Genomic DNA, 16,985 nt, shown 5'->3' with positions numbered 1-16,985 from the left:
GCACACACACTTGCACACATAAAGGACAAGAGAAGCTATTATGAAATAGTGCATCTGGGTGCAGAACTCGATAAGAATGCAGTTATTCCAATATGAATTCATGGTCGAGGTTTGAGCGGGAATAACCAAGTTCTCTATATGTAAAAGGTGTTATTATCGTTGCATTTCAAAGGAAACCAAACAAAGATGGTGTCTGCAATTTCTAACTTGGTGTATTTCAACATTATGAACAACATAACAAACCTGTCAAAATTTTGAAGTCAGTTTCGGACCTCAAAATCTAATTCTGAGGTATCGAAATCAAATTCGTGGAAAATTACTTCTTTCTTGAAAACTACGTACTTCAGAGGGAGCCATTTCTCACAATGTTTTATACCATCAACAGTTCTCCATTGCTTGTTACCAAGTAAGTTTGTAATGCTAACAATTATTTTGAGTGATAACCAAAATTATCCACTGCATTTAGTAACAGTTTTAACTGTGTTGTGCAAAGGGCTTGTTTAACGGTGGGCGAATTTGAAGTCACAATACTGGGATAAGATTGGTCTAACCATGGGAAATGTTAAACACTGGTAGTGCTCTAGAAGGACTGCACATGATGTCATTGACGACCATCTTTGATTAACAAATACATTGCACGTGAGTACGCGCTGCCCATGACGCTCAGCCAATGATAGCCTTTCATGCGTGCCCGTTTCATCAAAGATGGCGGCCAATGCAAGGTTTATATACTTTGTAATAGGGACGTTGACCTGTAAAAGGCAGAGCTGGTTAGAATAAACCTCACTTCTTCATCGAGTGGGAACAAGTATGTCAATCTACTCTCATGTGTCTAATTAATTGTGGATTGTGTGATTATTGTTAATTAGGAAAGGGGTATATTCCTATGTAATCAACAACAAGTCCCCAAATAATCCACCAAAACACCCAGTTCACCAAACAATCCACTAAATCCATCAGGGCCATTCAACCCAATCCTCCCAAAACCATAGGTACGTCCAGCTCTTCCACTCGACAAGGCCCCATAGCTCAGTATATACTTCATGTGAACGTGATTGTGATACGAATAGTTTACGTCGCTGCTTCGAGTGCTAGGGTTAAAACTACGACTCCTGAGGTGATCCCAGAGCGTTCGCCGAGGGAAAATGGAACGGTCTGGGGATCACCGAGGGAGTTGGAGTTATAACCAAAGCACAAGTCAGTCAATATTTGATTTGTAACACACCAACAGACTATTACCATCCTCGTACACGCAACGTTCATATGTGCGTTTTAGATACACAGATGTAGTCTTGGTCCCAAGACCATTGGTGTTGCGCGGTCACACACAACCAACGTTCCGATTATGCACGGCAAAAACTGTCCACGCTTGTAATGAACGAACGCTAGCGGGCGCTCTGTTTCTCTGATTTAGATCTCACCATGGTCTTGAATATTTGCAACGACGGGTCTTAACTTTTTTATTGTTTTTCGGCAAATCTCCCCCGACTTTCCGGTGGAGCCAATCAGAGGCTGCGTTGCGGTTGGCTCATGAATAATTCATCAGTGTTGTGCATGTAGTGTACAATGCATGCAGTAATTCCATTGCATGACTTTTGCTTTACTCTGTGTGTGGGTATATATGTTTTTATCGGAGTATAATAATGTCCAGATCAGTAGGATTTGAAACTTTGACACAGGGTGGAAATACGATAAAGAAAGGTTTGTGGTACCAGCACAAACATTTCTGTGTATAATGTCCAGATCCAGACACCTGCATTGCCATGATATGCAGCTTGAAATGCGATCGTGGCGTTATGCTCCCGACGTGCCAGGGCCCACACTGATGAAGCCTCTGTATTGGCTAAACAATTTGCTTATAGTTAGCACAAAATAGTATTGCTTAGCAGAAACTGGTTGCCAGCCAATTTTTAATTAAATTTGAAATTTTGTAGTGCCCAAGTAAATTTTTGGATAGTAAAGAAATTGTGTACAGTATTTTCTGCCAAACAGATATTAACTGGTGGGCCCTGTAGTGTTATTCACAGTGAAAGTTTTTTAATCTTGGGGGAAGGAAATCTTGAGGGATTCAAAAGCATCTTTGTGAGAACGTATTTTGAAACGTAACCGTAACTGCATATCTTGGAACGTAAGCGTAGCTTGACTTGGGATTGAAAGCGTACTTTTTGATATTGTAGCGTAACCTATTAGTATCTTGGAGTGTATAAGCGTAGCTGAGTAGCTGCGTAGCTTGGAACGTAACAGTATCTTTTGGTGGAGCGTAAGCATATCTTGGAACATAATTCATAGCTGCGTATCTTGGAACGTAAGCGTAACTTGACATGGGATTGAAAGCGTACCTTTTGATATTATGGCGTAACTTGAAGGAACGTAAGCAGATCTGTAAGCGCAGCTGAGTAGCTGTGTAGCTTGGAACGTTGACATCTTTTGGAACGTAAGCATATCTTGGACTGAAGCGTAGCATCTTGGAACATAAACGCAGCTGCGTATCTTTGAACGTAGGCATAGCTTGACTCGGGCTTGAAAACATACCTTTTGATATTATAGTGTAACTTGAAGGAACGTAGACCTAAGCGTATCTTGGAACGTAAACGTAGCCGAGTAGCTGCGTAGCTTGGAACGTAACCAAATAACATTTTTTGGGAATGTAGTCGTAACAATATCTTTTGGAATAACTCATGAGAAATTTCGAGTTTTGATTGCTTGTCCAGCGGCGACTACTGCTATTCAACTCCCAGTTATTTGAGGCGAATAGACGGGTCATTAAATTCCACTAGTTGCCCAGTTTAATCATTACCTCAAAAATAACTCTTCATTCACAGAATTAAAAAAATAATACTTTGTTTGACAAAATTATGCTTTGAGGGAATTTTGTTTTAGCATTGTTTTTATTTAAACCTTTTATAAAAAATTCTCATAATTTTTTTAAGCTACTCACACAATAACACTGTCAATATAACAATATGCGATATTCCTAGGTTTTGACATCATCAAAATTACCTGAAAACTCATAACAAAAAGAAATTAGGGGCCATGAATTAAAATGGAGCATATTGGAACGTTGCGATCATAAGAAACAACGGATTCGACACCCGCAAGCTGGGAGTTCATAGCGCCTGGGATTTAACACCTTCAACCCCACGAGACACGGCATGGGCGGTACGTGATATTCCACAAGGCCTATTTCACGTTCCGATTGCTCCACGCCGTGGGCCCATACAGCGTCCGATACACGGACTCTCTGAATGCTAATTTTACGTTCGATTTTTGACCATTATTTACGATTTCAAATCGTCACGTATCCATAATCTGAATAGGTACCTATACTTAAAATTTCACTGTTTTCCTTTTAATAGGCCTATAATGACCACGGAATCACTCTTTGAGCAAAGATTATTAAAAAAAGACCGCCGATCATATTGACCTTTGACTCGATCTAGTTTGAATAGTCATCTTCAATTCGTCACGTGATATGAATATTGCATACATTAAAAGTAATTTACATAGTCTGGCCACGCCTTCAATTTGCAAATATCCAAGACCATGGTGAGCACAGGACATGGTGAGATCCGTAAATCAGAGAAACAGCGCCCGCTAGCGTTCGTTCATTACAAGCGTGGACAGTTTTTGCCGTGCATAATCGGAACGTTGGTTGTGTGTGACCGCGCAACACCAATGGTCTTGGAACCAAGACTAACACAGATGCACAACTGGGCCCCATTTCATGGCTCTGCTTACCGCCGAATTCTGCGCATGCGCTTACGATCACGATTCCCTGCTCACGTGCAAGCGCCGAATTTCTGCGCTAGAGCAGAGCCATGAAATTGGGCCCTGATTGGGTTCACGGTGGGTAAAAAGAGGTCTAGGGCCGATTTCACTATGAAACGTCTATGTTTGCGATCATCGCTAACACACTTGCGATGAGATCGCAAACCTCAAATCCATCGCAATTGCGATGTCGCTAATTCTGCGTTTCAGTAAAGTCATCGCAATTGCGATGACGTTAAAAGGAAAATAACGTTTTTGTACGAGGCTAATAAAGTGACCTTTGACATCCCGCAACAAAATCGTCGGTCGTCGCTCGAAATGAAATGGCATTGTGCAGTTTATATGTAAATCGTTGTCATGTTGGTGCATACGAACTATTGTGGACGATGTTTAGGCATTCATTTACAATAGTTTAAAGCATTTATAGGCCTATGGCCTCTATTATAGTTTTAGATTTTAATAAACAGTTTTCGTAAATCTGTTGTAACGGTGGGATTGATGAAAATTCTGACATACGGTCTAATAATATAGCTTCACACTGTCAATTTGCCAATACATTACACATTTTTTTTCTAAAAATGATGGTTAAAATAATCGAACCCAGATAGTATCTCCTTTTTACCGATATTAAGGGGCTCTTTGCTGCAGTCAGTTGTCATCGCTGATAGTTGTCATCGGCAATCTGAGTCTACCAGGTAAAAGACCGCAAGACTAAAATAATGTAGCGCCACTCATTTTACTCTAAATCACGGACAATTTATACGTCAAAACGTACACCGCTATAACTATAAACACATAATGGCGCAATGTATCATAAGTATGCGATGAACTTTTACTTTGCGACCACTAACATGTCATCGCAAGATTGTCATCGCTAAATAAAACTTTGCGACGAGTATATTCATCGTTAAGTTTTAGTGAAATCGTCGGCTAAAAATCCATCGCTAAGTTGCGATGGATTTTAGATTTAGCGATCGACTTCGGCGTTTGCGATGACCATAACGCGTTAGTGAAATCGACCCCTGGGTACTGCACGACGTGTGATAGTCGTCGGACTATCACACGGCAAACGATGCACTATCACACGGCCACCGTTTGATATCATTTGACGCACTCTAAACCAATGAAAAGGCAGAATATATGTAAGGGGTGTCATGAAGGGCAATTCACTCCACGAACCCCCTATCATCCACGAACAGGAATACATACTTTAAAGGGAAGGTACACGTTTGGTAATTACTCAAACAAATATTAACTTAAAAACTGACTTGGTAACGAGCATTGGAGAGCTGTTGGTAGTATACAACATTTTTGGAAACGACTTCCTCTGAAGTAATGTAGTTTTTGAAAAAGAGGTAATTTCTCACTAAAACATTTAAAGACTTTTACCTAGAAGTCTTTTATTCCTATCTGAAAGTACACAAATTCGTCCAACAATGGTGTTTTTTCTTTCATCATTTTCTCGCAACTTCGATGACCGATTGAGCCCAAATTTCCACAGGTTTGTTATTTTATGCTTGTGATGGGATACACCAGATGAGAACAGTGGTCTATAACAATTACCAAACGCCTTTAAAAGCAGTGGACACTATTGGTAATTGTTAAAGACTAGCCTTCACAGTTGGTGTACCTCAACATATGCATAAAATAACAAACCTGTGAAAATTTGAGCTCAATCGGTCATCGAACTTGCGAGATAATAATGAAAGAAATCAAATTCATGGAAAATTACTTCTTTCTCGAAAACTATGGCACTTCAGAGGGAGCCGTTTCTCACACTGTTTTATACCATCAACCTCTCCCCATTACTCGTCACCAAGAAAGGTTTATGCTAATAAATATTTTGAGTAATTACCAATAGTGTCCACTGCCTTTAAAGAAAACACTTAAAACTGATGAATGTTGTACTAGGGGTTGCATTATGGATCACAAATACTTCGTGCGGATACCCCACCCGAGTGTACTGGTGCAAATTTCAACTCCGTCACTGTTATATTTTAGCAGTATAATCGACGATTTTTGGTCAAAATGTCACTGTTGCAAAAAGAAATTGCAATTCACACAGGAAAGTTGTTCGGGACGCTCAACTTGGTCGATTTGCACCGTCATAACGCGATTTCCAGAGTTGATCTTCCCTTTTCCCTGCCTAGGGAATAAACTTTTAACGTATAAGTGTAGATTCGCAGTAAAAAGGCCTGATTCCCGATCAAGTATGTCTTGTGTAATGCTTTTTAGTGGGTTTTACAACCGAACAACTTCTGCTGTGTAATCTCATAACTTAATGGTCTCACTTAGTTGTTTTCTTCATGCCATCATTGAATACAAGAAGTGTATTTCTGCCGTCAGATTGCTCTGTACCAGTTAACAGACCTTTATGAAATGCTCTTAAACAATCTGCAGTTAAAATGGTATGGGTTTTTAACACGATACACTAATGTAAAGCGTTCAACAGAACCTAATGAATCTAATGAAGAGAGGCCTTTAGGTAAAAGGAAAGGTCATTATATGAAAAGATTGTTTTGAATATTTTCAGTGTGAGTTAGTAATCATAAATACCTATACAATAGGAACCGTATATTCCAAGGATACTGTGTTTGTATTATACTGAGTGTATAGGTTGAATATTTACCGTGCTCAGTCAGGGCATATAGACCTTCATGTGAGGGCAAACACACAATAGAACGGGTGTGCCTGTAAAGGCAAGTACAACAATGAATTAACGTACGGCTAAGCCAAACAGTTGCTTCCACTGTACTAGTACGCACTTGTTGCGAGAAAGTCAGCAGGTATATCAAAGATAAGCTCGGGATATAGATTTAACTTGAAGATGAGCAAGCTCAGCGCAACTCAAGCTCAAGCCGGAACTATTGAGTCCGTTGGCCAAGAGAATGATGGCAAGGGAGTGACTGCAGATGACGCAGCTCCACAGAGAGAGCAATGGAGTAGCAAGTTGGATTTCTTACTCGCGCTGATTGGGTTCTCTGTCGGCCTTGGCAATGTGTGGAGGTTTCCGTACTTGTGTTATAAAAATGGAGGAGGTATATTTCAGATTTATCACTTTGTAATGCCATAATGGTTGTCTCATGAGAAAGAGAAAAAAAAGAAACTTCAATTGTTTTTAATATAGGTTTTCTCTGTCAATTTCGGCAAATGAGCAGCCAATTTAACCACCAAGCTATTCTATTTCGTGCGCAATCGAATGCTACTGAAAAGGGTAATTCGATTTCGTTTTATGATTAGTCAAAATTTAATGTTGCGTCATTCGAGTTGACAAAATATTCATTCGATTTAACAGTTCATCAAACCAGCATTCAAATTCGCAGACGCTTCTTGGGGCGTTTGTGTCACGAAAAAGAATGACGATGCGCTAAATTAAACAGAGTGCTGAAGGAATTTGACTTGACCCAAAACGAAATTGAATGACCGAATTCAATTTGAAACGCAGTAACAACTGGAAGAGGCAAAACAGCTTTAATTCGAACGCATGAGAATGAAAATACTGCTCATTTGCCGAATTTGCCCGAGATGTTATAGAAAATTGTCTCCTCCCTGATGGAGAGCCAATATTATTGCGAAGCAGTTCTATTGTGAAATGAAGCAAGTAGGCTATAATCCAGCCGTCGTTTTCGCCAAACTCTTCATAACTTAGGATAAATCTTAGAACTTAGGACGAGGCAATGTCCTTATCCGAAGAATTTAAGACGCATTGAACCCATCCTAAGTTAGGACGAGATTCCTAACTCAAGGTAGGATTAATCTGAGGGTTTCGCGTGAAATCGGCTGCTGCCCCTTTATCAGGACAAGACGGTAAGATGTCCATTGAGCGAGTTCTTGGTTTATGAGCTAATACATTGGTGATAAATCATAATGGCTCGATAAGTTGTTATAAGTTGTTGACAATCAGTGTAACTTGAGAAACATTGGTGGTCGAGAGTGGATAGATGTATACATAATATGAATACAGCCAAAAAATGATCGATGGCCTGACGTTTCGACCCTAGCAGAGTCTTTCTCGAAAAGGACCGACAGTATAAATGGGGGAGGGGGGGGGGCGGGGGGGGGTGGGGGGGGGGCGAAGGGAATGGTTCATGGCCTGACGTTTCTACATTAGCCTAATAGCAAACATATTAATATAGCACAGTCATTCTGAACCATTTGTAGTTTGTTAATCTGAGTCTCAACCAAACCCAAACGTAGGCTGTTATAACCCGGTTGTCGCAATTAAGCATAACTTTTTTTTCTTTGCAGTCCCAAAGAGGAACAAAAAACACAAAACAGGTAGCCGAAAAAATGTACGTAATTTCTTCGCAGTAATTGGTCTCCCTTTTTTCGCCTGCTCTATTTGTTATTTCACTAGCTCCGTATTCACATGCTGTTCATTTAGTCACAACAGTCAAGGTCTTGATGGGTCAGTGCACCGATGCAAAAATCAATCCGTTACGTCATAGTGGATCTAAACCAAAACTCATTCAATGTAGTAACTCAAAAAATGAAATTAGCCCACTGGTGCAAACCAATTTAAAGACACCGCTCGGGGGCGGGTCAAAATTTGGACTCTGACTAACCTCGGAAATTCAAAAGACCTGCAACTGAAAGTATTACCATACGAAAAGAATCTACGAGTGAAATAATGACAAACAAGAAATAAAGCCCCTGGCAAATATTTGGTCACCACACACACAACAACTACCAAGTGGCGCTGTATTTAACAACATTTTACTACAGTAATCTGCATTTAAAAACAGTTTTACATTTCTGAAAGTGGTGTGAGTGCAAACTCAAGTACAGAGTTGTCAATGTGTTTTCAATATTGCAGTTTTTTTTCAGTGGCGTATCGTGATACGTGACTTCATTGAACTCAGAATGGCAAATCTAGTGATACATTGGTCATCATGTGCTAGTCAGTGTAATTAAGAAACTTAGGTTCAGACGAACCACCCCAACACATTTAGAGATTATCATTATGCTGTTACCGCAAACCTTTACTAAATCGTATTTCCAGCATGCAAAGTTTTAAATCCTACGTGCTGAAAATGGCTGAAAATGTGAAATTTAATAAGTACATCAATAGTTTTTAACAGAGACGTATTCGATTTGCGTTATTTGTAAACAAACAGACATAAATACACTGGATGAGTGTGGGTCAAGTGGCGGACACTTTGTGTACCTATTTGTATTGTATCTGTGGTTGTCAAAGAGATGATATTCAACTTGTTTGTTGAATGAGTGAGTTTATTATCGGCTTCTCGTCAGTGACTAAAGCTTCCACCCCAACCTCAGTGGGATGTGAAAACCGCACTGCTTATACAGTCTCACAAATCCTTTGAAGTACCAACGTGACCGAAAACAGCAAGTCGTGATCAGTGCTGAATTCATTTAAAATGTTTGTGTATCATTAATCATTTCTTTATAAGCATGTTTAATACCCTTATCCAGTGCTTTTTAGAAAGATTCGCGATAACCTCTGTTACGTCATCACTTAAATGTTACGTCATATATGTGGGAGCTCCCATTTGTTGCAGCATGAAAGTATAACAAAGCAAATCCCACACATGACGTCAAAGTATTGTAATTTGAACGCACGCCGTCAACGGCAGAATTGTTTCTACTTTTTCAAAACCTTGAGGTTGGTGCCTCATTTTTGATCGACGAAAAAACAAGAAGTGTACAAATATCAATATTACATTTAAATAAAAACAAACACGTTATAAACAAGTTGAAATAGCATTCCCGTTAAACAAAATTCGCTCAAGTACCTGTATCATAAAGTCACCTGGAAGTGGTATTTTGTCAAAATAAAGCTTTTGTCACTTAGATATGTGTTTGATGAGTGGAACTTGAATAAACAGTTAACTAAGGTTCTAAAAAATTAGTTTTTACTTTATTTACAAATTTAGAGGTTTGGCCCCGACCCGAGAGGGCGCTGTTCGTGGTGCGATATTTGAATAAAAAAAAAGTGTAGTCTGGGTACCTGATCGGTATGATGCATATGCTGTGTGGTGTGTAGGACCTGCGTGTAAAATGAACATGGCACATTACAACAAAATTAATTTAGACACGTTTTTACTTAAAAAATTATACACACATACGTACGTTGAAACTTGAATGCCTAGTAATTTTTTTTCCCCACTCGCTGGAAAAATTGTTGGGTTGGCGTCAAGTTTTAGAATAACTTTTCTCTGCTTGTCAATGTGTGGTGTATTCCGGATTCGAATCACGACGGTTCGAAGTGTTCGCTGCACAGCGCTGTGAAATAGACGTCGGAACCCACTTTCGCGGTCAACAACCGCCTCTAACTTTTCTGCCGAAAACAGATGCAAACTGACCCCATATTTAGTTAAGTTGTATTGCTGCATCCAGCAGCATGTAACTGGTCGGCATTTCCGGAAAATGCAAGAAAAAACTGTTTTCGCAACGTATAAACTCACGACTTGTACTAACATGTACTTGAAGTTTGCCTCGATGGACGTCACAAAAGGGTATGGGCGGAGTCACCCCAAACATCTTTATCAATTTTTAAGCATATAAATCGTGGTAAAAAAATTACTAAAAAAATTGTTTTATTGTTCATCAACACAATTTTTATGTTTGAGGACAAAAAAAAATTCCAGGTGACTATAAGAGAATTAGACAAATATATTGCTCACTATATAAATGCAAGTGCATTGGCAAGTGGGTTATTTAAGTGTGTGCCTGAAAAGATTTACAAAGATTTAAGTTTAATTTTGTTCTCACCGTGTTCGGAAGATAGCGGAGACGCTCACCGTTGCCATTGATGATACAGACAATACTCACGAGAAAAAAAATAAAGAAACATTAATAAACAGTTGTACTGTATGGATATTCATCTCGAATATTGGACCTGGAATGAACCTATACTCATTAGTGGGCTCATTTAGGATTGCATCTATTCCTTTGTTTAAAACAAATATTCTTACCTAACCCGTATTTTGTTTTAAGTACAATTCCATTGTTGTATATATTTGTACTATAGGTGCGTTCCTCATCCCGTATCTGATATGTCTGGTTATTGGAGGTGTACCTCTACTTCTCTTGGAGCTAGGACTGGGTCAATTAATGGCCCAGGGGGGCATCGGTGTCTGGAAACTTGCCCCACTCTTCAAGGGTAAGTATCAAAGCAAACATTGTTACTGTTTAGTGGTCAGTTTATTTAACACAATATGGAATATGAGCCCCACGTGTAGTTATTTGGGAACCCATCGCTGGAAACAGGAGCAAGGCCAGGAGGAGACTGTTGCTTTCACCTTAGTTGCCAAGTTTATTTTAGAGACACGGAATTGTTTCCATGGAAACACGGAATGCAACAGCAAGTTTTATCTTACATAAAACTTGTTGATTCTGATTGGTTGATCCATGGCAACAAGTGTGTGATACATACATTGAGCATCCAAGTTTGTGACTATACAGTCGGCGTGTTATGAGTGCAATGGTGAGAATATTTGTACGAGTTGGGAATTGTTCCAATTTACTCGGCGTTGCCAGGTTAACGAATACAACATACTGTTCATTGTACGAATTTGTGTGCAGCCGAGCAAGACTCTGACAACCAAACAAGAAAAAGCACTAGACGGCGTTTAAACAAGAATGCTACGGATGGCCCTTGATATACACTGGAAAGACCATAGTATGCCAGCTCTACGATGCCATACCGTTAGCATCTGTCAAGATCAGGAAACAGAGAATGAGGTTGGCTGGCCACTGTGTCCGCCATCAAGAGCTAGCTGTTAGCCCCCTAGTTCTTTGGGAACCCATCGATGGAAACAGTAGCAAGGGCAGGAGGAGGAGACTAACATTCGTTGGTCAGCTGAAGAAGGATGCAACAAGAAACAACTGCGCTTAGGACGCTGATTCAGGACCGGGATACGTGGAAGGCGACCATCAGAGGTTCCCGAGCTGGTGTCGGCTGAAGACAACCTCTCGCTCATTTTCATTTTATATTATAACACCAAGAGGTAGATGAGATGACACAACTCCTTCGTCATACATTATCCGGACTTGATCCGAATATGATCAGCCTGATTTTTTGACGACACAAAGTATCTTGACCTGGTCGGTATCTACAACTTTCGGACCGTGACGTTGTCGTATAATTTTACAAGAACTTTGATACCATTCTTCTCACATAAACTAGTCCCAGTGAATCACTGCTTGGCCAACTTGTGTCTGCCTTTTTATCCGTATGGGCCATTATGCTCATTTTGTGGACAAGAAATACAGCCTGTTATTCTATATGACACATTATACACCGTAGGAGAGACGTCTGTATTTTGTGTTCATTTTGTCCTGCGCCACTTTAATTAAACCCTAGGTTTCCCGTTTTTCCATCTGTTCTCTACCCTTTAAACTATTCCATGTTTGCAGCAAAGCCACTCCTTCTATGAATCTGCAAACCGGAACTAAGGTGGTTTTTTTCCTCCAATCTTGATGTACTTTGTCTTTCCTTTCCCCCTTGTTGTACTCCTTCAACGATATGGTGCTTACCCAACAAACTCTCATGTGTGCTCCTGACATGACAATGAAAACTCGTGTTCTCAATATTGATACTGTTCCTAATCAAAACACGGCTGTTGTGTTTAAATGACATCGAACATGTGTTTCTCCCGTTCAGATAGCCTTCAAACATTTCTTCATTTCGTCTCAACCTTACCTTCGATTCCTATTGAAGAAGGAGGTCTGATTAGTACATATATACTCCATTTCTTCCTTCCTTAATACCCCGTCCATGGCAGAGCGATGTCATCGGAATGTATCAATGTTGGAGAATCACTTTTCCAGATCGAACTCCCGATGTTGTCTTGCACCAAATAATCGATCTCCACCTCGTTTTTTGTAAACAACTTCAAATCGTCCACAAAAGACAGATGGTTGGTCTTACATCCGGCCTTCTTCATTACCAGCAACCACCTTCAACATTTGAATCGGCATAAGCGTCAGTGCCAGAACAAATATCAGCAAAGACAGAGAATCTCCCTGGAAATTACCCATTTGCATTGATACCTTGCACATACCATCATACCATCCCAGCAAATACTCTCTTTTGAGCAATAACTTGTATCCCTTGGGACGGAAAAGGTTTCATCGGCCGCTTGCTTGTACAATTGTCGTCTTTGATTAAAAGTGGAAGTCTCGTGATGGCTGAGCGGTTAAGAACACCGAATTCAAACTCTGGTGTTTCTGCTCAGCAGAGTGTGGGTTCAAATCCCAGGCCATTACACTTGTGTGCTTAAACACACTGGACACTATTGGTAATTGTCAAAGACCAGTCTTCTCACTTGTGGAAAATTTGTCATTGTCTGCAGACCCACCCCATTAGTTACGCCAGTGTGAATCTGGCAACACCGTCGGCACATTTTTTAGATGTGAAGGCCACTTGAAATCATGAACCAAGTTTTAGAGCTGTATACAATAATCGATTTGGGTGTTGATACACACAGACAACATTTTGACAGAGTCAGTCGGATTAGATAAATCAAAAGGTAAATCTATTATATTGTACAGTACAAACTTGATTAATTTAGGTCCATTTTACCACCAAACACACTAAATTTGTATAGATTTTGCAATACCGATTGATTAAATGGGATCATATTGAATGGGATAAATGAGATTCGTTGGGATTGTTTAATCCAATTGAACCCCATTGAGTCCCATTTGAATCCCATTCAAAATATCAATAGGACTCGATGTGATTCAATGTGATCCGATTTGTGTGGAATTTGGGACATATTCAATGGGATCCAATGGGATGGAGAGGGGATCCATTTGAAGTGACCCCATTGAATGTCATTGAATCCCATTAAAACAATGGGATCCCAATGAATCCCATTCAAAATATGAAGGGACTCAATGGGAATTGAGCGAGAGCTGTGATAGCTACTTGTAGGACACTAACAGTCGCGACTAGTCGTCTTGCCAGTAGCCTTGACTCAAGGCTGTTGGCGTAGTGTGCCCCGGCCCGGCGCGTTTCGGCAGTCTGCACGCTGTGCATACACGACCAATGTACATGTATACAGTACATTGTACAGTGAGAACAGTATAGCGAAGTCGTGAGTACGGTCGTGTCTTTCTACTTTCAACCTCGCACACGTGGCTCAAACAACAGCCTTGATGGGTCTGTAACAGCTTTATCGGAATTCCGATAAAAGGGCGTGCATGATCTGGGCATGTCATTCTAAACATTGGCCAATCACAAGCGCGATTGAGAATGACGTATTACTGCTAGCAATCGTGCCACGTCCATGTGTGTATGTTTGTGTGTGTAACGCTGTACGCTAGCTGTATGGACATGAGCGTGGTGTCACTATGATGTATAATGGGTCTGAATGCGCTGCCGGACGGTACACGGGCTACCGATGTGAGCCGGACAAGCCTCGCTCGGTCGGTACGGTGTCAAAAAACTTCAAAGTGAGGAGGGGTTCCTTGGCCCCGTTGTCTTGCGTTTCATTATAACACGAGGACTAGCATCAGTACAATGTAGCTGGTAGATTTGTCCCTGAATGGGAAGCTGCTTTACTATAAGTGTAACGTTGTAGTGTAGTAGTATGGCAAGAGTTAGTTTATGAAATTGATCTTTACTTGTAGTTGTTGTTCAGCCACACGCCATCTTCTACCGTCTGGTATGTTTTTGACCAACACATAATTTATTTTCGATCCCCAACTTTGATTTACTGCGAGAAACGTAACACATAATATGTGTAGACAAAATAAACAGCTGGGTTTCTTATCTCATCTGGTCTGAAATGGGGAAAACAGAATCTTATTAAATGTTAGTGCTTCAAGGGGATGGGGTATGCCCAACATAATTCTAACCAAGTAGCCATTGCCGGAAACCCATGACACCTTGATACTTTTTGAACTTTTCTTAAACACACTTCACACACTGTATGGTCCCATTTTCTTCCTTCTTATTTCTAAATCCATGATTGGTGCATTAAACTTGGTTGTTTTATCTTGTTGAAAGCTTCTGCAGTTGTGCCACGATGTAGGTTACTGTCGCAAATTATACACCATTGATTTACACAACTTTGTTTTAGGGTAGGGATTTCTTCCTCTCGCCCGCCGCCATTGCATTTTTTCGCACAGCAGCCACGGCTTGTTGTTTACGTCGGAGCACGTGCGTGTGCTTGCAGAACGTTGTGATTGACATCGCAGCAAGAGTTTATAGGTCAACCAACAACCAATGAGAACGGGTTGTTAGTAAACATTACCATAATGAGCTCCGCCCTAAATTTTGGCTGTTACAAAACCATCAAGGCGCTACTTAGAAAGTACTCATGATGTACCGTACGTGTACCATACAGATGGTACATGTAATGTACATACATGCAGTAGGTATGTGTGTGTACATACGCTGTACACGTATACACTGTACACGTATTATATGCACTGTGTTATGTATGGGGTGCGCTGGCGGAACTCAGTGACGGGGACTGGGATTTTGCAGGTCGCGGCTGGCTGTAGCGCCTTGATCAAGGCTATCTTGCCAGTTGCCACTGACTGGGATGGTATTACCAACATATATGTAAACATTACCGTTTACTAACTGCAAGATGTGGCTATATTAATTTCGAACATCGGGAGCAGAACTATATTTGCCTACCCCTATACCCGAGGCATACAAAACAAATAAAAACATCAAGTTTTCAAATGTAGCACGCTCTTACTATATATTGTTGTCACTAGCATCTGCACACCTGCTTACGTTATTGGGTGCCATAGGGGTAATTCCATGTCAGACCAACGCACTTTTTTACCTCATGTCTTCCGATTTTGATAAGAATTGCTGTGATTGTAGGTCCCTATGAGCAATGAATGCACAGCAATTATTAGCCCGATCGGACTTACCATGTGGTCAGGGCAGAAACCACTAAAATCTGACATTCTTAGGGTAAAATACCACCTTTTTTGTAAAAATATGTCATAACCATGTCAATTCTCATCACATATATGCAAATTTGGTATCAAAATGATGAGAATTGCATGCTCAAATCAGTTCTTTTGTCAAAAATAAATTTTCTGAAATGTAGGTCACTGTAATCTTTAATATGTTTTCGTGACCTTTGACCCAGTTTTTGAAATAATGTATCATTCCAAAAATCAATGAAATAAAAATCTCTTGATGGAGCATGGCTTACTCTATCAGAATCGAATAAGAAACAGTTTTATTACCATTTTTGTACAGTTGTTAGGTCACAAACTAGTCAATTTATACTTTACATAATAAATCCACCAACAAACCTCACTCCTCTGTTTCTAAAGTTACTTAAAGTGTTCATGGTTTGCGATTTGTTTCTTGTTGAGGGCTGATGTGGTTTAGCCAGAATCAGAATTTAAACTATCAGCAGTGACACACCCAGGATTTGTTATTTTTGGGGGGTGGGCCATATTTTCCCCGAAAATTTCTTTCGAAGATTGTAAAACAAAAAATCAAAACAAATCAAACAAACAAATTGAATACCTTGGAGGGGCTGGGATCAATCCCCCAGACCAATCGTCCCCACCCCCCTTTCGGGTGCACCACTGTGATTATTAGTGATCCCAGTTTAGAGATTACATCAAAGTTGAGATGGAGAAGCTGTCTGCCTTTCTTCAGTAGATCACAAACTTATGCAGTCTTACTTTAACCCCCTTTGATGAATCTTGAACTACAAACTAATGCATAGTAACTCTCTGAGAAATCCTCAAGAACAATTTGTTCACCGTGCTGAAACTCTGACTTCAGGGCCCATTTTAATTGAGCTGCTCAGCAGCAGACTTTGTGCTAACTGTGCGATTTCTATTTAACCGTATAGCACACGAAAGGGCATGCTAACCTTCCGATGAAGTCAGAGTTGCAGCATGGTGACATTTTTTGTTTACCATCTTGGAAAGAATTTTGTTTCGGAAAAATGCCCCCCCCCACCCCTCCACCCACAACCCAAATTAAATCATGGGTGCGTCACTGCTGGTATTTTAAAGTATGATTCTGGTTAGACCACATCAGCCCTCAACATGAAAAAATCCCAAACCAATAACAATTTTAGTAACTTTGGAAAGTTTTTTATTTTTATTTATTTATAAAGTAAAGTAAATTTACATGTATAAATTGATTAATTTGTAACCTACCAACTGTACAAAAATAGTCTTAAAGTTGTAAATTTTGAAGAGCCCAGTTGTTTCTTAGTGGATTCTGATAGAAGATGACATGCTCTACCAAG

The 16,985-nt window shown here is 40.1% G+C and overlaps 1 protein-coding gene across 1 annotated transcript in view; it reads left to right on the top strand.

Moving 5' to 3' along the window:
* The first annotated feature begins 6,445 nt into the window (after nt 1-6,445).
* LOC139944297 (sodium- and chloride-dependent GABA transporter 2-like) overlaps nt 6,446-16,985 on the top strand; it is a 32,289-nt gene continuing 21,749 nt past the window's right edge. The window contains exons 1-2 of the mRNA XM_071941288.1: nt 6,446-6,806; nt 10,763-10,894. Coding sequence (XP_071797389.1) covers nt 6,596-6,806; nt 10,763-10,894 — 343 coding nt within the window. The 5' untranslated portion in view covers nt 6,446-6,595. The remainder of the gene's footprint in view (nt 6,807-10,762; nt 10,895-16,985) is intronic.

The sequence above is a fragment of the Asterias amurensis genome, chromosome 1, assembly GCF_032118995.1.
Source record: "Asterias amurensis chromosome 1, ASM3211899v1".
Lineage (NCBI taxonomy): Eukaryota > Metazoa > Echinodermata > Asteroidea > Forcipulatida > Asteriidae > Asterias > Asterias amurensis.
Note: the sequence above shows the minus strand (reverse complement) of the source record. Positions and strands in the feature narration are given on the sequence as shown.